General features: G+C 41.0%; 1 protein-coding gene across 4 annotated transcripts; it reads left to right on the top strand.

Moving 5' to 3' along the window:
- Window positions 1–379: 379 nt before the first annotated feature.
- prpf40a (PRP40 pre-mRNA processing factor 40 homolog A) lies at window positions 380–26,098 on the top strand. Of its 4 annotated transcripts, none has more exons than XM_079519254.1 (27): window positions 380–469; window positions 2,583–2,663; window positions 2,770–2,913; window positions 4,523–4,606; window positions 5,745–5,763; window positions 5,871–5,890; window positions 7,701–7,745; window positions 7,839–7,949; window positions 8,100–8,220; window positions 8,495–8,519; window positions 9,474–9,695; window positions 10,760–10,865; window positions 13,968–14,032; window positions 14,133–14,297; window positions 15,905–16,013; window positions 16,331–16,481; window positions 17,098–17,231; window positions 19,730–19,844; window positions 20,719–20,810; window positions 21,388–21,504; window positions 21,652–21,789; window positions 23,440–23,535; window positions 23,629–23,715; window positions 24,635–24,734; window positions 24,823–24,884; window positions 25,018–25,197; window positions 25,669–26,098. In XM_079519254.1, exons 1-27 carry the CDS (start codon window positions 467–469, stop codon window positions 25,756–25,758), a joined length of 2,682 nt encoding a protein of 893 aa, XP_079375380.1. In that variant the 5' UTR covers window positions 380–466; the 3' UTR covers window positions 25,759–26,098. The 4 variants fall into 4 exon arrangements, with proteins under 4 accessions (XP_079375380.1, XP_079375379.1, XP_079375378.1 ...); XM_079519253.1 differs by having other exon boundaries at window positions 20,707–20,810; XM_079519252.1 differs by having other exon boundaries at window positions 8,100–8,241.
- Window positions 26,099–27,261: the final 1,163 nt, after the last annotated feature.

Below are 27,261 nucleotides of genomic sequence, written 5' to 3'. Positions count from 1 at the left end.
GGTACAAACAGCTGCAATACTGCTGGATGACCTAAAGTGGCACTGTTGAGCAGCCTAAAAGGGCCTTTCACACTGAGCACTATAACTATAACTGCAGCCAGCCAGCGGTGTTGTTGAGCAGCCCGCACCGCTCAGTTCACACGGGTGTGATTTTTCTTATTTCTATTTATTATTATTATTATTATTATTATTATTATTATTATTATTATTATTATTATTATTATTATTATTATTATTATAGTAGTAGTAGTGTAGTAGTTTAGATTGTATTATTAAATTCGTCAGGTGTCTTCTTGACTGTTGTTTGTAGTACCAGCAATCTGCAACTGTGCATGTCTGCGTAATCGCGACGCAGAATGACTTGAACGATAGACGACCTTTGAACTTGCTGAGGTTCAGTGGAAAATTAACCAATCAGAGTGCACGTTGTTGTAGAGTGGCCAGGCTCATCGGACGCTCTCTCAACATGGTGAGTGCCGATTTTAAACAAAGTATAGATTATTTATATTGAACTGAGTCTCAAATTTGCAATTAAAGAATTTTGTCCCCGTTCTGTCAACGATTGCATTTGTCTCTCCCTATGTTTATATTCAACGTGTCGTTGTTTACTAGAAAAATAACGCGTTAGCCCATTGGTGTTAGCACTCGGCTAAAATAGCGGCATACATACATATGTTGGGGCTCAGACTATTTCTGGGTACCAATTTTATACAATATAAGAGTTTATGGCTCTGTCGTCAGTGTTACTAATTAGCTCGGAATATAAAGTAGACAATTCGCTGAAATAACGTGCTGCTGAGTATCTGCAATGTGACAGAACACGTTAGCTAATGTCTCTGTCCAGGATTTAGCCTGATTCCTTCAAGTGAATGTGATTCACCAGCATGTAGCCATTTCCCACTGTAGCTTAAATTCCTAACCCCAGTAATTTAACACTAACAGTTACGAGTTCTTATAGATCAGTCTAATGTTTGATAACCATGCATGTACATCATGTAGGGGGCTGCGAAGCGACAGAAGAGTGGGCACCAAAACATTGTGGACACTGCATGGGCACTAGGGAAATCTGGCCTTTTGATTGATTGAACATTGTATTTCACAGTATGTAGAACGGGTACAAACGAAAACACAAATCAATATAGCTCTGGTCCATACCTTTTAAGGCCTTTGTAAAGGCATTAGAGCAATGGAGGGACCAGAGCTAAAATCAATACAAAAACTGCTACTTTGACGACGAAACCATGAAAAGACTTGTTTACATCAGGGTCCTCCATTTTCAATTCATCAGAGGAACGTCGGAAGAGTGGGCACCAGGAATACACGTGCTTAGTTATAATAAGGTGCATGAAGTTTTAGCTATGGACTATAAAAAAATGTCTACAATAGGGACCATTGATCATGTCTGCAGAAAACGTTTTATAATTTTCCAAGCTGCATGATCAGACAGACATGCAACATTGATGAGTATAAACTATAAACAATGCTTAAGTTCCTTGTTCATGTTCATACTTACTAATATAGCTTATATTATTGAGGGCCCCTCCTAAATACAGATTTTGTCCCCACAAAATGTCCGCAACACAAACATTAAATGCCATTGACAATGAAGGGAAAATTTACGTCATCGTGTCCCCACACGTCTCATACTTCGACAATGAAAGGAGAAAATATATCAAATGTCCGACAAATATGACGTAAATTTGTGGCAACAGGCATTCTGATTGGCCAGTATGAGATGATTCATGAAGGTGTACGATGATAGCTCTTATCATCACACGGGTGTGATTTTTAATGATCATGTGCCGAAAATAGACAATCTCGCAAGAGTAGTGCCCAGTTTCCCCCCAAAAAGAATTCACCTCAAGTGCCACTGCCTACTGCTCATTCTTCCCAAAATGTGCCTCCTCTTCCAAAGAAATAATGTTGCCCAGACTTCTCAGGTGCCCAGTGCCCACTCTTCATGTATGAAAAATGCTTTCTATTTAGCTGCCATAACGTAAAATTACCTACCAAATACCAATAAAGATCTCGAGTCCCTACCCAAATTTAAAACTAAACTAAAAGAATGGCTGACCTCAAAATCTCAGTGAGCAATGAGCACAGTTTAACTCTTTGAACAACTTGGTAGTAGCATCCTCTGCCTCCAAAGTAACTCCTTTCTCTGTAAATATACCTGTTGATGCTACTGAGTTTTCAAACAATATGTATTGTATGCATTATATGTATTAATTCTTGGTCGTGTGGACCACAGTGGAAACATGCCCACTGGGTTTTTTGTGTTATCCTTTTTTTAGCATAACCTTTGACTGTAGTACAGTGCCTAAAGTATTCAATCAATCCACAATGACGACACACAGAAAATCTGTGTTAGCTAACTGTTCATTGGTATTTGTCAAGTTAACTGTCCTCTTGGTTATAAACAAACTTTGCCTGTGTTAAAGTTACTTATAAATAATATAACGTGTTGCAGTTGTCATGTCGTTGATACCTTTGTTACCTCCAACTCCCTTTGTTTGTTACCTCCAACTCCAGTCACTCAGTCGTTTTCTAATTCTAATTGCTGATTGGTCTTTGCTTAACAGTCTTCATCAGAGGCAAATAATGGCCCGAGCCAAGCTCCACCATATCCTGGTGTTGCACCCACAGGGATGCCCCCACCCTTTGTAAGTTTCTGTTAAAAATTGTCAACATAGTATTTTAGTTTTGTTCATTAGGGAATTAAATTGTACATAGTTTGTTTGAGTTTATCTTCCTCCTGTGTTTGTCTAGATGGGGCCACCTGGAATTCCGCCTCATTTCCCTCCAATGGGAATGCCACCCATGGGACAGCGGCCTCCCAGCATGACCCCAATACCACCGGGTATAATGCCCCCTGGTATGATGCCACCGATGGGGGCACCTCCAATGGGACAGGTGAGCTTCAGAGTCACTATCTGGATTCATTATACACACACACACAGACACAGACACACACCACACCTGTACATTTTCTAAAGTGTAACCATTAAGCATATTTAGTGCCAGTAAGAATCAACAAAACAATTAAAAAAAATTGAGGCCATTTTAAGCTCTTCCATGCATATTTCAATTTGGGAAGGAAAATGACTGCATAATTAAAGTGTGCTGCCTATAATTTGCCATAAAAGGCACTTAAAGGAGCATTCAGTGATTTGGGTGATTTGGAAAACCACCCAGTCCACCCCGGTAACAAAATGTGCACATGCACGCTCTACAGTGTGGGGAAGTGCAACAGGCCAACATCATGTGCACCAAGGCCCGCCCCCAGTTGATCATGATTGGAGGAAGGCCCCTCTCATCCTGATTGGATGAAGGCTTTGCCACCCGCCACCAAAACTGAAACTAGGGTTTTTTGACCCCAGGGGCTCACTGGGGACAGGGAGGAACTCCTTATATGGTCAGCACACTCTATAGTAGGGAGGATTATCCAGAATAAAATAAAAAATAAGTGATATTTGAATTAAGTAAAATCACTGAATATACCTTTAAAACTATTTTGATGTGGCTTATTACTGTCATTTTGGATATTATTCAGAGATGTCAAAGCCAATTAACTGGATATGCTTTTTGGTTAACTATAATATATGTCCCACATAAGGGACATAACTACAAATAAGCAAGTAAATGAAGTTGTGAGCTACATCATGTTTACCCACCGCTGGAAATGAATCTGTTCCCTTGGTGGAAAGTTAACAGGCTCCGTTTTCCCTTGAGTGGCTACCTAGATGCTATGCGTGTGTACCGGCTACATCGGAGCAGCTCTTCTCGTCAGCAAGCCTCAGGCTCAACAGATTAATGAAAGATTGATGAAAGAACGCATTGACATGTTACTTTTACTTAATAACAATGTGTAGATTAGTCTTCTAACAAGCTCCTTCGTCATGTCAATCAGCACAGATTACGATATGGTTATTATTCACAGAGGTGTTATCCAACGTGAGCTTGTTCAAAAGTTATTTCCTAAACAGCTTGAACAAAATACACATTACAGCAGAGGAACTCTTCTAAGCTTGACATTTTAAAATCCTTGAAAGATCTGACAAGACAGAGTGACATTCAGAGATAAAAACAAGTCTGAATGCATCATGCCCTCATGTGAAGGTGAAGTGACATAGCCGTATTTAGATTCCAGAGACAAAAAAAGAGGAAGAAAGATGATGCAGATTCTGAAAAGCATTGCATTTGTTGTATACCTGAATTCAGGTATACAATTATTTTTTTATAATTATTATAACAGCAGTTGCTGAAGAATACGAAGAGCCACACTGCCTGCCAGTGTCACAGGTCAAAATGTTGTGAACTGATACGGTTGAGAGCTTCACCGGAGCGCCGTGGCTTACTCAGTCAAAGCTCTCTCTCACTCCCTCACCCACCCTGTCAGTCACAGCCTTTCCACATGGGTGCAAACACCCCATGTCGCACTGTGTATTAATACCTCTGCATGCACCAAGTCTGATGGAAATTAGTGGGTCGAATGAATTTTTCATGATGCTTCTTTTATTAGATGCCAGGCATGATGCCGCCCATGATGCCAGGGATGATGATGCCCCCTCGCATGCCAGCTGGGGCACTGCAGCCAGCGGGACCGGTAACTTGTCTCACTTTTTTTCCCCCTCACACATTGCTGCTGTGTTTCACACTCTCATAAAAAAAAGTTCTACGCCAAATGTCAGCCGCCAAGTTAAGCTATTTGCATGCTCGCAAACGCTGTGAATGTGTTGGAACACTTCTGATATGTACACATTTAGAGATTGCATATTTAGAACTAGAAAATACGGTTCCTGTAGAAATGCTGTGGGCACGCTGTATTGGTAGCCAGTATGTATGTATGTATGTAGTAGTAGTATTGCAGTATTAATAGTGTATTAGAGTATTGATCGTTTAAATTATTTTTGGTGTTAAAGGAGCTCTCCAATTTTCAACCTTAGCTTTTAATTGGTCATCAATGAATAATAATATGGCATAATTTCCATCTACTCACTTTTTTGGCCGGCCACAAGATTATAGTTTCAATTGGCCATTATATAATAAAATAGAAAATGCGTAGTGAACCACCCAACTGATCATTGAACCTTGTTCCATTAGCGCAGCACTTCATTCCACTTTATCACAGATACGATCTGTTCCTCTGTTTATCGTGTCCTATCGCATATAGCTACTCCGTCATGTAGAGGTGTCACAGCTGAGCTCACACTGCTGATTCTCACCCAGCATGCTCTGGCCCTCTGATTCCTTTCCTTAAAAACAACCGTGTCAGAACTAACTGAACCCTCCACTGTTGGAAGGCTATGATCACAGGTGACAGTTATGGCGTTAGCACTTATGTCATGTGAAGTTAAATAAAGACCTTTCTTTTTTTTGATGAATGGTAATGAAGTTCTGTAGAAGTGTGATTCTGATATATCAAGTCCTTTGACAGCAGCCAGATGCTATTGGAGATGAGTCATCGACTTAACAACTCAACAAGCATGTATTCTCTTGTTGATTGTAAAGTGTAATATGCTAATTACGGAAACTTTGTCATGTCATTCATTGCAAAGCTGGAATTGATACTATGCTGATTACGAAGTCATTTATTGCAAAGCTGGAATCGATGGTCTCTGATTTAAGCTAGCTTATTATGCAATGAAAGTGAGATGGTATATATTTTCAACATGTTTTTAAAGTGCTCAGTGACAGGTGGAACTAAATTTTTTCTAATTATATTGATGAAATCTTTTCCACAGCCTGGAGTTGAATCTACAGGTAAGACTTTGTATATTAATAAATCATATTCATGGTTATATATTTTGTCATAATCCAGAATTAATTGATTTATCCTGATTTGTGTGTTTTGGTTATTATCTTCACAGCTCCTCCACCAGGAACGGCTGTAAGTATAGTCAAGCCTATTTTCCATTGAAGACATTGCCTTCACACATGATCATTAAAGATGGAGTGCCACAATTTTTGTATTTTTCCAGTTTTTCATGTGTCTATGAGGTGACAGTACTTCATTAGACACCCTGGAGTCGTTTTCATGTGCAATGGTGTATTAACTTTGTATTTAGGGTTTCTTCCTGGAGGCTGAACCCTTGACAGTCAAACGGGCCAATGAAATAAACAGTAATATAGTGACACCACACTATCAGCCCCTCCCCTAACCCCTCCTCCTTTATCATACAACTACAGCTGTGGGTGCGGCTTCAGTTCAGGTGGATCTCCACCCATCACCACCCACCAGGCAAACCAGGCATACTTAATGAACTGGTGGGCGTGCCCACATAAAAACAACATTTTAACAAATATTGTACACTTTTTTTGAAAAAATTATACCTCCTTATATAACAATAAGACCTGATGATCATGTTTTAGGGTGGAAAAAAATCACGGCACTCCATCTTTAAGATTAAGTCCCTTAATCATGCTGTGCTGACTCTGACTCTGACTTGATAAAACACAGTGGACCAACACCAGCAGATGACGTGGCACCCAAATCAAATCATCACAGACAGTGAAAACCTCACACTGAGTTAACCCAGCCATCTACCAGGAGACTTTAGAGCATGTTGTGCTTCCGTATGTTGACAAGCTTTATAGAGATGCTGATTTCCTTTTTCAGCAGGACTTGGCACAGTGCCAAAACTACTAGTAATTGGTGTACTGACCATGGTATTACTGTGCTTAACTGACCAGCCAACTGGCCTGACGTGAACCCCACAGATCATTTGTTATATTGTCAAGGGGAAGGTATTGAGAGACACTATAATCAACCATATAAATGTGCCTAGGCTGCTATCAAAGCAAACCTTAACATGCTCATGTAATAATCTAATATTTTGATATATGGATTTTAGATTTTTACGAGCGATATGCCATAATCATCAAGATTAAAATGGGTAGAGGGGAAAGAAACTGGTTGGAATAACGTGTTCCTTCCACGCGATACGTCCGGCCGGGGAAACTCCCCCCTGTCAACGTGAAAAGAAGCAGCTTGGACTCCTCATGCATAGAAGGAAGCATGAGGTCAGTCCGCTGCCCTCCCCAGGGTGGCTGAGGAAGTGTAGCGGCAAAATCCCGTAAAACATGGTTGTAAGGAGATGTATAGAGCAGCTGCAGGAGTATACATCATCTGCATGTCTCAGTGCAGTGACATTTTGTGATTATTTGCCATAATCATATTACAAAATGTATCATTTTTGGCCAAATACAACGAGACTTAGCGATGGGGGTGTGTCAGCCAGGTCAGGAGGTAACCGGGGGTGCACGGCCAAAAAAGTTTGGGGACCGCTGCGATTAGATAATTGACACTGGGTGAAAAAATGGGTTGCAAAACCGTGGGATAAACATTAAAAAAAGATTAAAACAAAATAAGGTTTTACAACTTAAACTTCATGGCATGCACAATGAATTTAGAATATATGAAAGTTTCACCTTTTGAATTATATTACAGAGTTACGTTGAAAGGAGGTACTTTTAACACTACATTAAACGTATTTCTGGTTGGCTCACAGATCTTGTTTCAACGATTATTCCTTTTGAAACTTGGCATCAAAGAATTTGTGCAGTTTTATAATAATTCAAATATGATGAGAATATAGTGTTCAGCTTTGTACCCTCATTCCCTCTGTGTTTTGCTTGTTGTGCCTTTAATAATGGTATGGTAGTCACTCAACTATTTCATGTGTTGTTTTGCCTTTCAGAGCACCACAAATGGGTCACCACCGGATGAAGCACCAAAGAAGCTGGTATATCCTTTAGATAATGACAATGTTTTTAAAACACTGAATATAATAACTGACTGAGCAACTGATCTTGTCACTTCTTTTCATCCTCCACAGAAGTCTGTGTGGACGGAGCACAAGTCCCTGGATGGGAAGACATACTTTTACAATACTGAGACCAAGCAGTCCACTTGGGAGAAACCAGATGATCTCAAGTCTCCTGCAGAAGTAAAACTATATCAAACTATATATAAAACTATATCACATACATTTAGTGAATTGTGGCCGCACGCACGCACACGAGAAACCTTTTTGAGTGTTGATGCCCACATGGGAACACATGTAATGACGGTAACCGTTTTATTTCCTGTGTAACAGCAAATGTTGTCCAAATGCCCCTGGAAGGAGTACAAGTCAGACACAGGAAAACCTTACTATTATAACTCCCAGACTAAGGAGTCCAGATGGACCAAACCCAAAGAATTGGAGGATCTGGAAGGTACGGAGCCAATGATTCATAGTAAGCTTTTATGTTTGTGTTTTAGCCACAGCAAATTACCATCTTTTACTGATAATATTCTGTATTGCCTTAAATTGGGAGTGTGTGTGTGTGTGTGTGTGTGTGTGTGTGTGTGTGTGTGGGGGGGGGGGGTTATTGGACAAATAGCGTCTCTTCCAGTACATTTGTTGGGGCTCTTTCCTCTCATCTGAAATGCGCTTTTAAAATGGAAAGATATTGTTTCTTACCAGCATTTTGCTTTTGTCTCTCCCAGCCATGATCAAAGCAGAGGAAAATGGGTAAGAGCCTCCTGTTTATCTTTACCTACCCGACACAATGTGCTAAATCTAATTTCAGTCATTTAACATAATTTCTCAACAAAACATGCATCTTTGAAAAGAGATGAAAGACAATAATTTGTTTTGCTGTCAGCAAAAGACCTACCCATATTATATAGGTCCATCTCAATGAATTAGAATATTTTGTAAAAGTTTAGAGTACATTGTGCTTCAGTATGTTGAAAAGCTTCATGGAGATGCTAATTTTCCTTTCCGATTTGGCACCTGCCCACAGAGCCAAAACTACTAGTAACTGGTGTACTGACCATGGTATTACTGTGCTTAACTGACCAGCCAACTGGCCTGACCTGAACCCCACAGAGAACCTAGGTTGTATTGTCAAGAGGAAGGTGTGAGACATAAGACTGAACAATACAAATTAATTTACGGCTGTTATCAAAGCAAACCTGGGCTTCCATAACAGCTCAACAGTGCCACAGGCTGATCACCTCCATGCCACGCCCCATTGATGAAATCATTTGTTCAAAAGTAGCCCAGACCAAGTATTAACTGCATACATATACTTTTAAGATGGTTGACATTTCTCGTTTAACTTTTTTTTTACTGGTCTCATAAAATATTCTAATTCATTGAGATAGGATGTTTTGATTTTCATGAGCTGTACACCATAATCATCAAGATTAAAACAAAAAAAGGTTTTAAATACTTCACTTTATGCACAATGAATTGAGAATATATGAAAGTTTCACTTTTTGAATTATATTACGGAAGAAAATGAACTTTTACAAAATATTCTAATTCATTGAGATGGACCTGTAGTTTATATATTTCCACTCGTGTGAGGAGGACTGACCCACTTCATTCGAAGCAGCAACATTTACTGTTATTCCAACTGACGAGGCCGTCATGCCATATGACTGGGCCTGTCACTCATAATTGATCTGATGATTGCAGGGTGACAGAGACTGCGGCTCCCGGCACAATGCCTCTCCCCGTCCTGCAAGCAGATCCGGTGGTGGCTGTCATGACAACCATGATGGAGGCCGAGGCCATGGCGCCTGCACCCTCGGAGGAACACCTGTCCCAGGTGGCCATGCATCACGTGCCCGAGGTTAGCGCCACTGATGCGCCGCTTCCCTCTGCAGAGAGCTCTGCTGCCGTCGAAGTCCCAGTCAGGTAATGTCAGATAATGGAGACGAATAGACTGACTGCTGCAATCAGCCACGTGCAAGCCCCACACCATGGGGTCACGCAGACATAAGAAGGCCATAGTGTGTGATGTCAATGTGTTTGCAGAGGTAGAGAGTCCCATCTTATGGTATTTTATTGCCATGTCTTGCAAGTCTATGAAATGGCATCATGAGACCTGCACAGTTGTGTTTTTTACCTCTTACCCTATCTCTCCCATATATTGTATAATTCCTTCATTTGTTCCATATTTTGACATTGATGGACAATGACAATATAAAGATACTATAGTTCTAAAGATCCTATAACCTCCCTATGCACTGTAAAACCGATGAAATAAATTAATATGGAAACAAATGGAGATATAATTCCCCCATGAATCATTCACCGTGACCTGCATATAGATGTCCACTTATAGGTCCTCAAAAACAGCAGCCAAAATTACATACAATATCCCCTGCACTCGAAGGTCATCTCCTGCATACATTGGAATCTGTTAATCCCAGTGTGTGCAACCTTACATGTGTCCAATGTATTCTATTAAATAATTTAACCACTAAAACCCTCTATACTTATTAAACTTAAGTAGGGTCAGCTAAGGTACTTGGTCCGCACCTTTCCCCCTCTACACCAAATGTCTATTGATCATAGAGCTATTTTTCGGGGAATGTTCCCCCAGAATAGAGATGCTATGGTTCAAGTGGCTACATTGAATAATTTTGTGCCTGGCATCTCTCATAGGCAATAGCTTGTTTTATTAAACTGTCCTCCCGAAAGTGACTGAGGTATTTTCCCAAACAACATTTATTTTAGACCCTTACTATGTCCAGTAAACCTTCCCATAAGGTGGCTGTAGAAAGGCCCTGCAGTACAAGAAAAAAAGTGTACAATTTAATTTTATGTCTGAGCTTATAGGAAGACTAGTGTTTTCCTGACCCATCGCATCATACTGTATCTAAGCTGAAAGTATTTACAAAAATATTTCTGGAGACTAAACCTGTTTACTTATTCAAATTAAAGCAATATGGCCTGTTTTGTTTTCTGTTTTTAAGTACTGAGACTGTCAAGGTAGAGCGTCCAGAGCTTCAGAAGAAGACCTACAAGTGGAACACAAAAGAGGAAGCCAAGCAGGCCTTCAAGGAGCTGCTGAAGGAGAAGGTGCGTCTTCTGCCATGATGTCACATGTGATTACTATAAAGAGTCAACTAGGTCAAATACAGAGCAGAGTGGAGATGCTGCACTTTGTCTTGTCTATGTGGGCCACACACTGTCAGTGTATGTTAATTGGTATTTAGCAGTTGAAACATATAAACTAGTATCATTGTGCTGGACTGGTATCAGTGAATCAGTGTTTATGTTGGGCAGTAGATGTCCTAGTGTATGCGACAACCGAATTAACACTCCGTTTGCCCGGGGTTATTTAACACGAGGCCTGCCGGGAACATAGGAATTTTAACACGTAGAATCTTGTGGCCTGCCACAAACGGAAAAGCCGTTTTAACAGCGATGTATTCATTAATGCATGTTTTAATACGATCGTATCGAAATCTACCGTCCGTTAGCTTTGTTATGCTTCTGACTCAATGGGCGTGGCCATTTTGAAAATGCGCGCGCATCCACTAACATTGCCGGCTCTGTTTTCAGACGGCTTTATCTCACAGAAGCGACATTGCAGTCCCAGACAAGCGTTTTCAACGGCCTGTAGCAGGCGCTGTGATACTCGCGGTCCACTTTTTCCACCACCGACCGAGAGAACGAGCACCAGCTTCGTCAACACACACGGAATGGTTTCATAGTAAAATGCGATACGGATATTTGGCTCTTCAAAGTAAGTGTCACGCGTGATTAAACCATGGCAATACGCAATCGAGGGATTAATTAATGGCGGCAGGAATTGTGTTAATCCTGATTAAATCATAGCGCCCAAGCGATTTATAGCAGCGGAGCACCTTTACCGACGGACCGGATGTTATCCCGGATGTGGATGTAGCAGCTAAATGTAGCTGCTACATCTAAAATAAAATAAAACTTCGTCCTGGGCGCTGGGTGTTACTAATAGAAAGGACGGTGAACTTCGTCCTGGACTATTGGGGTGTTAACTGACATTCTTGAAACGACGACTGATTTGACCTTTTTCTAATTTCATTCATTTAAATAAAACACTAATACAACCGTGGCCTTCGTCTTTTGAGGGTTTATATTTGTGCTTGTATGCAACATATCGTATGCCTTTCGGTTGCTATGCGATGGATAAAACTGGAAATTACCCGGAAGTGAGATGGCCACCTCCAGTTGTTTACATTTTTTCAAATGCTTTTTATTAGGAATGGGCAATTAATTGGTCATCACATGGCATTAAAATGCAATATTGGTATCAAATCAATATCAAAATAATATATCGGTAATAATATAGCAGCTATTTATTATAATTACGTTGACAAATAAATTAAAAAGCCTTTTGTGAGGATGAAAGCTGTTTTCTGGGGAAGCTTTCAAAAGAGTAAACAAGTTGGAACATTTTTAAATAAAAATACTACATTCAAGCAGTTTATGTTGGGATATGGGCCAACATTTCAATAACATCCCTAGTTTTGGAATAAAGAGGCATTGCTTTTTTAAATTCAGTATTTATAAGCCTTTTTCAGAATGGACAAAATTATTATAATCTTTTTAATACAGAATGAGATCATATCGACATTGGTTATATCGGTTATCGGCCAGAACACCAATGAATTATATCAGATATCTATATCGGCCAAAATGTCTCATCGGTACATCCCTACTTTTTATCTAAGATTCTTTTCCCAGATTCCGTTTTTAAAATATACGAAGAAGGAACGCAATTGGCTAGCTCGGTTTAATCAATTGAATATATATTAATTTATTTCATTGTGCCAATTTAGTTTTGTTTGATGAACATGGTTATTTGCATTTTTACTTTTTGAATGAAGCCTAGCTGCATCCTGAATCAAAAATGCTGCACAGTGGATTTACTTAGGTAATTTTCTGGTTGTATGGGCATTTTTGTTTTGGAAAGGTAAGGCCCTCTACTAATTAAAACTTATGTAGGTGTTAAATCTCCAGCTTTTACAAGACCACAAAGCCAGATCCTCATATTGTCAATAGCTATGTTGATTGCTTTGTGTTGATGTGGGTTCTAGTTTGTAAATCTTTCCTGTTGGGAAATGCTTTCAAAGTATAGCTCAAAGGACTAACCCTTGAATATAGTTTGGTTTATTTTCAATTTCTAGCATGGGTGCACCTTAAACACCATGGCAATTCAGCCACCTATGTGGCCATTCCTGATGCTGACTGTCTACCAGGGCAGCCTTTGTGTTTCGATCTGTATCTAATCCCCGTTTCTCCTCATGAGCCCCCAGGGAGGTCTTAGCTACAATTATTAAGCCTCACCTCCTGTTGCCGAGGACTGTGTTTGTGCGTTTGGTGGCTCAGTGCCTTCCCACCACCCAATGCTGCTATATTTAGTTCATTTTAATTTGGTGCACAAAGCTCTCCTCTGAGATTGCTTGCCATTTCCCTGCAAGATCTTAATGACTCTGTCTTTATGATTAGCGTTATTGGATCAAAGGCATAGGGCGCTGCCTGGGATTACGACTGTGAGACAGAGCGGCACGCCTCGCTGACTTAGAATAACTGTGACAACTGACAAGGCAGATGCATGCGGTGGAAATCGGTTCATAATGGATGATGGATTCTCTGTGGGAGTACGCATGAGGCTGAAAGAACACTTACATAAGTACTAGCTGGCATCTGTTTGAATTATTGGCACTACAACACACTCCTCTTAAACTGACATCTATTAGTAATTAAGAGAATGCGTCAACCTTTCTGTTTGAAGCCAAAGCAGTTCAACTCCAACTGGGGCTAACCTGACTTGACCTGCTTAATTTAGTATTTTGTTTAAGATATATTTTTTGTATTTTGCCTTTATTGATAGATTATGGTAGTCTAACGGGAAACGGAGAGCACGCAGAAATGGTCGTCGGGACTTGAACCTGTGACGGTTACCAGCCTAGATGCACGGACACACTTTATTTTTGTGTCACATGCTTCATGTACAGTACACTACATGACCACGTTTCAATCCCAGTCCCCTTTGTTCCGCAGCTATAATGGGGTTGTTCCGTTTTATGTATTCATGCAATATATATGTAAATGTACCTGTGTTGAGCGTAATGGCACAGTCACGCTCTTGAGAGGTTCAACACAAACTCAAGTTGTGTTGTCTTTGGATTGCAGGGCGTGTCATCCAACGCCTCGTGGGAGCAGGCTATGAAAATGATCATCAACGACCCTCGCTACAGGTACCCTCTCCACCTGAAGTCAATCCAGCTTCTTTATGACGGGTAAAGTCATTGAACCTGTGTCTAACTGAGGTCTTATTATTTCTCTTTCCCAATGAAGTGCCCTGCCCAAACTGAGTGAGAAGAAGCAGGCGTTCAACGCCTACAAGGTCCAGACAGAGAAAGAGGAGAAGGAGGAGGCTAGGATTAAATACAAAGAGTCTAAAGAGACGTACCAGAGGTTCTTGGAGAATCACGAGAAGATGACCTCTACCACCCGATACAAGTAAGCGCAGCAGTGCAGTCTCACACTCCCATGTATCTATCATTTCTCATTTCAGTGTCATTGATTTTCTGTTTGCTGAATTGTCGATGTGATTATGCAAATTGAAATGAAAGGTCACTAGTGGTGTGCTCTGCTTTGCACATCACCACGCACCTACAGCACTATTACTGTAGCCCCTATAGAATACATTGACTGCAGTTGTGGTGGGAATCAGTTTCCATTCCATTCGTCACATTTGGAAGGTGACAAGTACAGTTGGGTGCCACCGATATTGTCCCTTATCATTTGACCCATTTAGGCCTGACCTCAAATTTAAAAAAAATCCTTCTAAATCCTCCAGTTTTCTGAAATAAATATTTTCACGATTTTTCAAAAATAGCAGACCTACAAGCTCGTAGCGCGCCACTCGGTGGCGCGCTATGAGCTTGTAGATCTGCTATTTTTCAATAGCTAAATTATAACATAATGTTTAAAACACCAAAAGGGGTTTTGCGCAGATCACGCAAACCTCAGCAAAAAGAAAAGGACAATATCGATGGCCTCCAACTGTAACTTGGTGAATGAGCAGATGTTAGTCCTGGAGGCTCAAACTATCAGACAATCAGATCTATACTATCTAACTATCAGAACGCAGGCTGGAATCTGACTTCCCCTTTCTCACTAGTCTTTGCTCTCTCCATTAACCCATTAAGACCTGAGGACGCATGTGTCTGTGTCGCCTTATAGCTTTTAACCACTTTAACCATTATTTTAAACTTTAGTTGTTGAAAAATTGCAGATCTACAAGCTCATAGCGCGGCACCGAGTCCCGCACTACAAGCTTGTAGATCTGCTTTTAACTCAAATCTGCTTTTAACTCAAATCTTTGCGTCCAGAGGTCCCTGGAACAACATATTTTGAGGGTCAGCGGCCAAATACATATAATTTTTTGGGTCCTTGACATGAAATAGTTTGAGCACATGACATAGAAACATAGGCTTTTCAGAAAACCGTCATGATATTTTGTAGAATCTGGTCTCAAATGGATATGTTATTAGTTTAATTATCTCTTTTTGTTCCCCCATGAATATACATTTTACAGAATAAAGTAGAGCGATTTTGAACAGTTAGGTTTATTTTCTAAATAAAATGATGTGTTTTGATCTTTCTGACTAATGTTACATTCAGCAGACTAGCACATTCTGGTCAGTTGTTTGGGTGTGAAAGTGACAAACCCTCTCAAAGCCGGAGGGTGCTCGCCAATCGAATTGCGACCTTGACAACGGGCCAGTTCAAGAGCATGGCTGGCACCAGAATTGTTGCGTTAACTGGATCTATATTCTGGGAATGCACACACAATGGGCAGCTGGAGAGTGACAGCAGGGCTGTCTGACTCTGTGTTTGAGTCTCCAGTCATCCTCTGCTTTCTCTGTGTCTTTGGTCTTTGGTCTATTTGTATTTGAGACCTTTAATCCAAACTGTCTAAACTTTTACCATTGTTTTGGTGGAAGAATCCATGCAGTGGGTGTATCATGGTTTAGCTCGTCTGTGCAAGGCATAAGGAGTGTTGAAATGCTGCCCCCATGTGGATGCATGTTTCATTGTGACCGTTTCCCTTTGCCAAACAGGAAAGCAGAACAGATGTTCAGTGAGATGGAGGTGTGGAGCTGTGTCCCTGAGAGAGACAGACTGGAGATCTATGAAGATGTCTTGTTCTACCTGGCTAAGAAAGAGAAGGTCTGACCTTGCACACACACACACACACACACACACACACACACACACACACACACACACACACACACAGAGGCACATTGGTTGGTAGAGACCTCTTGGCACCTTTAATTTTAAATTATTTTATTTACATTTATTTAATAAAACGGGGGCCAAATGCATATGTTTTAATGACATTTAACGCCTAATATTTCTACAATAAATCTACAAAACCAACATTGAGGTGCCCCCCATTGTATTTATGCCCATTCAACCTGTCTGCCATTGGTTAAATCCTAATCTTTTCTTCTGCTCTCCTATGCTCAAATATGGTGCTTCAGGAACAAGCCAAGCAGCTCAGGAAGAGGAACTGGGAAGCCCTTAAAAATATTCTGGACAACATGGCCAATGTCACCTACCGCACCACCTGGTCTGAGGCTCAGCAATACTTACTGGACAACCCCACATTCGCTGAAGATGAGGAGCTGCAGAGTAAGCGAGCAAACGCATACACATTTGTTCACATACCACTGATTAACAACCACCATTCATTACTATTAATTCATCTTCACATTTAAGTTGCATGTTCAATGCTCTTTTATGTTCGTTTTTCTTTCTGAACGCACACACTAGCTGAGTTATTTGTGGAAAACGGTGAATTACAGAAATGGCAGCACAGAGTTGTTCATATACAATAATGTACACTGTACTAGGAAAGTCAATTATCGATTAATTCATTAATTGATAACCTTATCGATCGATTAACCGGTTAGTTGATAAGCAGCCCTAAATGACTTCAATCTATATTTTTCTGATATACAGAAAGAATACATATATATTCCTTAATCAAATATTTATTTGACTATTTGAGATACAGGGCCAGGCAATGGCATCTAGGAATATAATGAAATGAAGGTCTTGTCGGAGACGTTTCTGTGGCTACCAAGGTGGGGGGGCTTTTTTTTAACCGGGCCACATGCGTGCGTTCCTCTGCCATGTGCAGACAGCATTACATTCACAGAAAACCGCCCAATGATTGAACCACAGCCATTTTCGATGAATTGTTAACCGTTAGGTTTAATTGAACATCCCTACTGTGTACCGACAGACATGGACAAGGAGGACGCTCTCATATGTTTCGAGGAGCACATCCGAGCTCTGGAGAAGGAAGAGGAGGATGAGAAGCAGAAGACTCTGTTGAGGGAGAGAAGACGACAACGCAAGAACAGAGAGTCCTTCCAGGTGAGAGCACTATCAAACAATGTCGGCTAAAGAAAAGTTCCCCTGACACTTCACATTTACTCATTATGCAACTTACCAGAGAAATTCATATTTAAAAAAATATTATAATATAATGGGTATCTTCCATCTGATAAAGCTCGTCAGAATGTCAGTGAATATTTCAGTTTACCTAATAAATACACCTTTTTGGTGGTGTCATATATATATATATATATATATATATGTGCCAGGTTACTTTTTATTGATTTCTCCTCGGCGTTCAATACGATCCAGCCCCATGTTCTGGTTGAGAAATGAATGAACACCTTCAGTGTGGACCCATGTCTGGTGGGCTGGATCCTCGACTTTCTAACCAACAGATCTCAATGTGTAAGGGTGCATGACAGTGTCTAGCCTTCTGCCCACCTCCACTGGTTCGCCACAGGGCTGTGTTCTTTCTGCGTTTTTTGTTTATTTTGTACACGGACGACTGTCGCAGTAATCACGACAACCGCTTTATCATAAAGTACGCGGATGACTCAGCCATTGTCAGCCTTCTCGACAATGAGGTTGGGCATGGCCAGGTCACAGAGTACTTCTTGTCCTGCTGCAATGATGCGTTCCTTGAATTAAACATCTCAAAAACAAAAGAGCTCTGTATTGACTTCAGACGTGGTCCCCATCCCACCCAGAACACGGATATCTGTGGCCAGCCAGTGTTATAAATACCTGGGCACGATTATTGACAGCAAACTGAAATTTGATGTAAACACTGACATGCTGTGTAAGAAGGGCCAGCAACGCCTTTTTTGCCTAAGGAAATTAGCCAGATTTAATGTCGACAGAGACCTGATGAAACTCTTTTACAGTGCCTATGTACATTCTGTTATCTCCTTTTCTATCATCTGTTGGTATGGTAACCTCGCTTGGTATGGTAACCTTGCTTTTCTTTTCTTTTTTCTCCATTGCTCTGTAAAGCACTTTGAGCTGCATTTCATGTCATGAAAGGTGCTATACAAATAAAGTTTTATTATTATTATTATTAAAGATAAAAATTATCATCGTGAAAACTGCCTCCAAAATTACTGGCATTCAGTTGGAGAGCCTCGATCCTTTCTACAATATACAGCTGCTCATGAAGGGCCATTCGGCAGGATAATGCCCACCCACTCGAGTCAGAGTACAGGCTGTTGCCATCGGGCCGTCGTCTGGGTGCAACAGATATAAGCACTCCTTTGTCCCTGCCTCGATTCGTGCAGTCAACGCTGCCAGTAACATGTAATGTGATGATGACGATGCTGAAACAAGCACTTTATGCCGGCACTTTATATTCTAGCACTTTTTCTGAATGTAGCCTTTCTTTGATTCTATACCTGCACTAGATGCGCCCAGACCTCTGTTTATGCTATGGTGTCTCATGTCTGTTGTTGTCCTGTATTGTTTGTATGTTTTAAACCACTACTCTTGCTGTAAACCTAATTGCCCTTCTGGGACATTAATAAAGACCTTGAACCTTGAATATATATATATATATATATATATATATATATATATATATATATATATATATATATAATAATGTGGCGACCCCCAGGTTGAGAATCCCTGTGATAGGCTATAAGAATGAATGACTTAATCAAACCAAATCACCTAGATATTTAATGAAGATGTATTTGCACATAACCAAAACATATATTCCAAATAAAGTCCTTTCAAAATCAATCAATATAAATGCTAGTATTGGCTTTCAACGTTGTATTTTCTCTGGTTCTTCGTGGCAGTAAACTTATGCTGCAAAGTCAAACATGAAGTCAAATCTGTATCCAGAGTTTCTCTGCAACTTGAGATGCACAGTGTGGCCTTCTCCTGAAGGCTGTTTTTTAAGCAGTTCTGAAAAGAGAAGCCTCTGGCAGCCAGTGTGGCCCACTTGGGACACAGTTCTCTGTTGTATCACGGCTTTCAGCTGTCGAGAGTTAAGCCTCTGTAGCCGCAGAGAGCCCTCGTCATTGAGATGGTGTCTTGCTATCCGCACGTGGCATCGTCACCCATTATGTAGACTATATCGGGTAAATGTAGGTATTGTCCTAAATCAGCTTTTCAGACAGACTGTCTGAAAAGCTGTTTTATACACATATATAGACATATATAGACATAGATCGATAGTATGTGTAAAATAGCCCTCCTCCTCTTCTCCCACTCCTTCCTTCTCCCTTATCAAGATCTTTCTTTCCTCCCTCACTGTCTCTCTTTCTCCCTCCCTCTGGTCTGACGTCACAACAAACAGTTGCATAATAAAGCTGACATCAACCATTGCCTAACAGTGTCCATATTTGGGCATATCTGCTAGTGCTGTGACATCAGGCATGTTCCTATTTGGGCATAATCCACCTGCCCCACAACTTGAATTTAGATGAGATTTTACGCACACAAAAACAACAATGAGGATTTCCAGTGTAAATGGATCGATAGAAGCCTGTATATTTACCTATATAAATATAATTTTTGTTTTAACCCAACAGAAATTCCTGGATGAGCTCCATGATCATGGTCAGCTCCACTCCATGTCTGCCTGGATGGAGATGTACCCAACCGTGAGCTCTGACATCCGCTTCGCCAACATGCTGGGCCAGCCGGGTAAGACTATGCATGGCCACGGCACACGTGGACCACATGTCTGCAACACCACATTAAGAGCACACACACACACACACACACACACACACACACACACGCTTCATAGCAGCACGTGGACTTGACTGTCTAGAGTCTAGACCACTGGTTCCCAAACACCGGGTCGGGACCCATTTGTGTGTCGTGGACCCATTTTTATGGGTCCCTTTATTTTTTTGTTTCCTACATTTTGTTTTTAATTTTTGAGTGGTGCAAACCACTCCAATAACCAGCTTTGTCTGTACCCGTGTGTGTACCTGTGTACCTGTACGTGGCCCCACGTACAGGTGAGCATGGTTGCTATGGTTAGTGTGTGACGTCACTGCACCACTCAGTTCACACGGGTGTGATTTTTAATTTACCAAAAAGCAAAATCTTTCATGAATTGAAAACAAAACATTTTCAGCAATTTCAGGGAGAAATAAAAGAAGAATCTAAGACATTCCATAAATTAGAAAACAAATGTTTAAGAAGTAGTGAAAGTAGCCAATCTACAAGCTTATAACGCGGGCGAAGCGATGTGTTGTGAGCTTGTTGATCTGCTATTTTCACTAGTTTGGGTCCCTCTCTCTTTTGGATCTCGAACTGAAAGGTTTGGGAAACGCTAGACCCACACATACGAGCACAAACACAACATCTTCCAGGAGTTCAGAATGGCTGTATACATTGAAATAAAGACATTCCAGAATATAAAACTACAGAGTTTCAATGTTCCTGCAGTTTTCTTTTGGGACTGAGGCTTCAAATTCATTTCCACATTTGACTTTTCTTTATTTTTCCTGGCTGTTTTGGGCCAAGATTGCTTCATTAATGCTCATTCCTGAAGTCTGTTCTACAGGCTCCACTCCTCTGGACCTTTTTAAATTTTATGTGGAGGACTTGAAGGCCCGCTACCACGACGAGAAGAGGATCATCAAAGACATCCTTAAGGTGCGTTCTCGCTTTATGTTTCAGCCAACACACGTTCTCACGTAACGAGCTAACGTTCATATGAATCTATTTTTAGCAACACAATCCTTTGTACAAACGTCATATCTAATCCAACCGATGGATCCAGTGGACGTGTACACACATTCTTTTATCGATATCAAACAAAAAATAAATATTCAGATTTGTTTTCTTTTTTTGGGGGGTTGGCCTCTCCTTCTGCACCATACTCCTTGCTGTTTCGCGCATGCGCGCTGCCGTTCACTTCCTTGTTTACGGCTCAGAAAGAATGCCTCGTATCTCCTAATCTAGGGAGCTCTCCATGGTTTTGACCAGATGGGCATACTTCTGTCTTAATTTCTGACTTCAACAAGCCTCTCGTTTGGAATATTAACGCTTCTAGAGAGATTTTATTTGTGACATCGTGAGGTAAAGACGGAACCTTATGCCTCCCGGTTTTTGTACGGAATGGAAGGGGGGCTTTCATAGTAAAAGCTGACATATCTTCCCAGCACCCCCATTGTGTTAATGGTCTTGTGCTTTACGCTCATTACCTTTCTCTCTCTGTTACCACTCTCAGGATAAAGGCTACTTGGTTGAAGTCAACACTGGCTTTGAAGACTTCGGGTCAGTGATCAGCTCAGATAGGAGAGCCACCACACTGGATGCAGGCAACATCAAGCTGGCCTTCAACAGTGTAAGACCTCCTGTCCTCTGTACCTGCCATCTCTGTAGCAGTTACATATTATCCTACATGAACACATAATTTCCTCACAAGCTTACCTTCTACAGACAAAGGGGCGACTCAACTCTAGGTCTCATGTTTCCTTGTTGTTCTGTGCAGCTGCTGGAAAAAGCTGAAGCCAGAGAGAGGGAGCGAGAGAAGGAGGAGGCCAGGAAGATGAAACGGAAAGAGGCAGCGTTCAAGAGCATGCTGAAGCAGGCCACGCCACCCCTGGAGCCAGAGACCGCATGGGAGGGAGTACGTCCTTATCTGCATTTTAGTCGCATGCTTTCACAAAGCCCAACCTTCTTTCTCCTCGGGTGTATCGTCCTTATACTTCAATCTGCCAACAGGAGGTTATCATTATGCTGTTGTGTAATGATGACATTTACTCCAAATAATAATAGATTCAATCAATTATTAAAAATCACACCCGTGTGAACTGAGTGGTGCAACTACATTTATATCTGTGATGTCAGTGACGTGACGACGTCACATACTAACCATAGCAACCATGCTCGTTCTTTTGGTTGCTAACCATAGCAACCATGCTCGTTTTTTTGGTACGAACAAACACGGGTACAAAGCCAGTTGTTGGAGTGGTTAGCACCACTCAAAAATCTTACCCGTGTGAAGTGAGGGGCGCTCTTATCATTATACATCATCATACAACATCTCATGAACAACTGAATTTATGTGATTGGTTCGTCGATTTGCTCGCCTACATATGACGTAAATTTTCCCTTCATTGTCAATGGCAATTAATGTTTGTGTTGCCACAAATATACGTCATATTTGAGGCACATATGACCTAATTTCTCCTTTCATTGTCGATTGCAAATATGTGTGGGGGCAAAATCTGTATATAGGAGGGGCTGACGCCCCTCAAAAACACGTTTATTTTTGAGGGGCGCTAGCCCCTCCTATATACAGCTTTTGCCCCCACAAAATGTCCGCAACACAAACATTAAATGCCATTGACAATGAAGGGAGAATTTACGTCATCTTGTCCCCACACGTCTCATATTTGCCATCGAAAATGAAAGAAGAAATTAGGTCAAATGTCCGCCAAATATGACGTAAATGTGTGGCAACAGGCATTCTGATTGGCCAGTATGAGATGATGATGTACGATGATAAGAGTGCCCCTCACTTCACACGGGTGTGATTTTTAAAATACAATATCTACCTAAAGGGTATTTTTAGTTGTGAGGTTGTAAACGTGTAGGAGAAGGAGGGAGACCCGCACACTGCCACTTGCTGGTTCAAGAGCTTTTTATTTAATGTCAAAAGTGCAACGTTTCGGTCTTGCGACCTTCCTCAGGCATCCTGATGCTGCTGTTATCTACTACAAAATAGAAATACTATTAACATTGAGTGACTGCAGTTTCTTCTAGCAGTGAAATGTCCCTTTAAAGCAAACATACCAGCGGTGAAATGTCCCTTTAAAGCAAACATACTAGCATTGAAATGTCCCTTTAAAGCAAACATACCAGCGGTGAAATGTCCCTTTAAAGCAAACATACCAGCGGTGAAATGTCCCTTTAAAGCAAACATACCAGCGGTGAAATGTCCCTTTAAAGCAAACATACTAGCGGTGAAATGTCCCTTTAAAGCAAACATACTAGCGGTGAAATGTCCCTTTAAAGCAAACATACTAGCGGTGAAATGTCCCTTTAAAGCAAACATACTAGCGGTGAAATGTCCCTTTAAAGCAAAGTCTATACTTTAAATGCCACATGACATCATGTCTGAAAGCCAGACGCTGGAGGAGATAGCGCCTCTTAAAATAGTATTGCAAAAAACCCAACATGATTATAAGATTAATAATCCAATAATTGCTAAGGAAATAATGAACAATAGGTGCAGCCCTACCACTGATTGATTGGCTTTGTTTTGGCCTTCTAGGTCAGAGAAAGATTCCTGAAAGAATCTGCCTTTGAAGACGTGACTCTGGAATCGGAGAGGAAAAGGATATTTAAAGATTTCATGCACGTCTTGGAGGTAAACCTCATTACATAACCCCAACAGGCGACCACTGTAATTCAGGTATACTATCCGTTTTTGTTTGACTGACATAATGTATTCTATCAACAGCATGAATGCCAGCATCACCATTCCAAAACAAAAAAGCACTCCAAGAAGTCAAAGAAACATCACAGGAAGCGATCCCGCTCTCGATCGGTTAGTGATCCTCATAAAGCGCTTAGATCAGTGGTTCCTAAACACTGGCTTGGGACCAATTTGTGGGTCACAGACACATTTTATGGGTCCCTCGATCTATTTGTTTCCTACATTTTGTTTTTAATTAATATTATATACTGCGTACGTGCGTGCGTGCGTGCGTGCGTACGTACGTACGTACATACATACATACTGCTGTTTTCACTAGTTTGGGTCCCGGGCAAAAGTCTAATTTCTCTTTTTGGTCACAGGCTAAATCGTTTGGGAACCACTGGATTAGATCATTTGAAGGAAACGAGTGTTTTTCCCCCCCTCACATTCAGTTCCATTAATGTGACATACAGTTGGGTGCCACCGATATTGTCCCTTATCATTTGACCCATTTAGGCCTGACCTCAACATTTTAAAAAATCCTTCTAAATCCTCCAGTTTTCTGAAATAAATATTTTCACGATTTTTCAAAAATAGCAGACCTACAAGCTCGTGGCGCGCTATGAGCTTGTAGATCTGCTATTTTTCAATAGCTAAATTATAACATAATGTTTAAAACACCAAAAGGGGTTCCCGCCCAAAATGGGTTAACTGTCCTTTTACGCAGATCACGCAAACCTCAGAAAAAAGAAAAGGACAATATCGATGGCCTCCAACTGTATCATGGTCAAAACATAGTTGCATAAAAACAAGCAAAACAATGCTAAGGATGAATACAGTGCAATGAAGTATATACAGACACCCATGCTGTTAGGCTAAATTCACTCCACATATTTGATGTTGTGAAACTCGCCATAGTGTTAATCCAGCACAATTTAAAGTATTGTGTTGTATGTTTTTATTTAACCATGTTTTGATGACAATGGAACAAAATGGGGAAAGGACAAAGTTGACCATTTGCGTTACAACTCTGTGGGTGTGTGAACAGGGCTCAGAATCTGAGGATGATGAGTACCACAAGAAGAAGACGACTGGGAGGAGGTCCCAGTCTAAGTCCCCATCTGAGCGCTCTTCTAGCGGAGAGTCTGGTGAGTATCTTTCCCAGCAGTGAGACTTTAAAATTGCAGTATCACATAAAAGGCCGGTCACTGATGTTCCTCATTCCGTTACAACCAGAGAGAAGCTATAAGAAATCCAAGAAGCACAAGAAGAAGACAAAGAAGAGACGCCATAAGTCTGTAAGTGCACCGAGGAGCCCTAAAAGACGTACAATTTCCTTTGTCTTTTTCCACTGAAACATTTTTTGGGGGGCTGTGTGAGCATTTCATTGTATTGTATATCTGCTCTGATGCCGACCTTTACACCCCCAAGGGCTCTCCCGAGTCAGACGGAGACAAGAAAGGACAAGGACAAGGACAAGGACAAGGACGAGAGAGGGATGGAAAGCGAGAAAAGGACCAGGAGAAAGATAAAGAGAATGACCGGTCCCGAGGGAAAGCGCACACAGAATCCAGACAGAAGTCACCTAAAAGGAAAGCTGCCAAAGAAGAGGTTGGTGTTTGCTTTCTGGTGTCTGAACTCAGTTTCTAAAGTTTAAAAAAGTAGGATAACATCCAATGCTTTCATTTATGAAAAACAAAAACGAATGCAGCACATTTACCGGTAGTTGATATTCTTGTTATCTGGGTGGGAGTTGCAGAGGCAAATACTCACCTGGGACTGTAGCACCACGTTTGTCTGCCTTACTGGCTGCTTTGACAGGTAATCCTTTGTAACAGTGAAAGGTTAACCATAATTTATGCCATTTATCCTGGTGTCCCTGTTTTGGGCAAATGTTCAGAATTCTTAAAGATAAAACATTAAAAACAATAGATCTACACAATGTGAGGCATTGTGAGCTTTTAGATTCTACTTTTGCCATTTGTCATCTGGTGAAGTATATAGGGCTGAAGTTGTTAGATCTGAAGTTGTTAGATCTGATTGTTAGATCTGATTATTCCGTGCCGTCATGTGACCGAGCAGGGTGGCTGGGATACGTCGGGCAGCGAGCTGAGTGAAGGGGAACTGGAGAAGAGGAGAAGAACTCTGCTGGAACAATTGGACGCACCGTGATCATGTGTCCCTCTCTCTGACCATCCTCGTCATCCTTGTATCTACAACTTCTTAACAACATGCATTCCCTCCCATGCTCATCTGACTGTACTGCACATACTGGTGATGGGCTGCACAGGAGAACACCTGCTTCCATGTTCAGTATGATGGGGAAAGGTGCTATGCTGAAATCACACGTTTGATTTTAATGATATCAGCATGGGTTAATGTTCGGTGACATGTCTGACAGCCCTTTTTGTTGCCTTTACTATGCTTTAGATCCATTTTAGTCCATTCTAGTTGTACATGTTTTCCTTTGCCAACCGTTTTGATATTGAATTAAAAGCATATCCTAATGCCACAGTGACTGTTTTGTAAAGAGTTGTGAATTTACTCAATTTAGAAGTACTTGCTAGGGAAATAGCCTTGCATAGCGATACTATTATACTTACTAATATCATTGCGTGGATAATGGTCTCATCCCACTCAATGTTAGATATTCTTCTGCAATGTCCCGCCCCATATTCACATACTGTGCCCTGGTTGGTTATAGCCTGGTTCCAGGCAAATCTGGTTGGCTCGGCACCACTTTGGCCGTGAAGTCCGACTCCTCCCTCAATTGAGAGGGGTCAGACTTAATCTGCCTGGGGCAATATGCATTGCAAAGGCAGATGAAGGCTGGCTATGCGAGGCTAAGGGAAAATAGATCCATTTGATAAATAAACAAGTGGGCATGCATTGTTTGGTATTGAGTGATCATAGAAGTAGCAGTTAAATAGACAATGATTTACAGTAAATCGGACAGATCTTGATCACATAAATATATAAAGATACCCAGCGTGATATTTGGCCTAATCATTGCTGTAATGTCTTGTTTTGTCTCCCTGCCTGAAAACACAATTATAAATATCCAAGAGGTAAACAGCCACATAAATGTCCTGTGCAGTTAGGGTAAAAAAAAGCATTATTACCACACCCTAATAATTAGACCTATTTGCTCCCATGGGGGAAATGCTGTTCACAGCTTTATCCAGCTGATTGCTGCCCACAGAGGAGAAGTTGGCCTATTGAGGTTTCAAGCCAGGATCACGTGCATTACAAGTCGCCCTCATTTTGGTCTGCTGCCACTTACCATAAGTTTATTATTACATCAAGAAATAAAACAAACAAGCATGCAATCCAGATCCAAGCGGTCAGATGTACAGCAAGTCCAGCACACTGGTCAAGCTCAACAGGTTAGTAATTAAATCTGTTATGACTCTGAGTTCACAGTGGCTGACATTAGTGCTCTTTTTAAAATTATATTAACTTTTCTAGGGCAAGACGTACAATGGAAAACCGATTTTAATTCAAAGCATGGCAAGGTCAGCACACTGGTCAGTGGGTCAAGCTCCACATGTGTTAGTAAATAAAATACATCAGTTGTGATGCTTAATTCACAGTGGTGGAAATGTAAAGTTTAGGGTTCAAGTATCCTGAACATTTTCACAGTCCATCTAAAAGGTGGCTTAAGACGTTCTCTGA

The sequence above is a fragment of the Electrona antarctica genome (assembly GCF_951216825.1).
Source record: "Electrona antarctica genome assembly, chromosome: 13".
NCBI classification, from domain to species: domain Eukaryota; kingdom Metazoa; phylum Chordata; class Actinopteri; order Myctophiformes; family Myctophidae; genus Electrona; species Electrona antarctica.
This window is presented reverse-complemented; position numbering and strand designations above follow the sequence as displayed.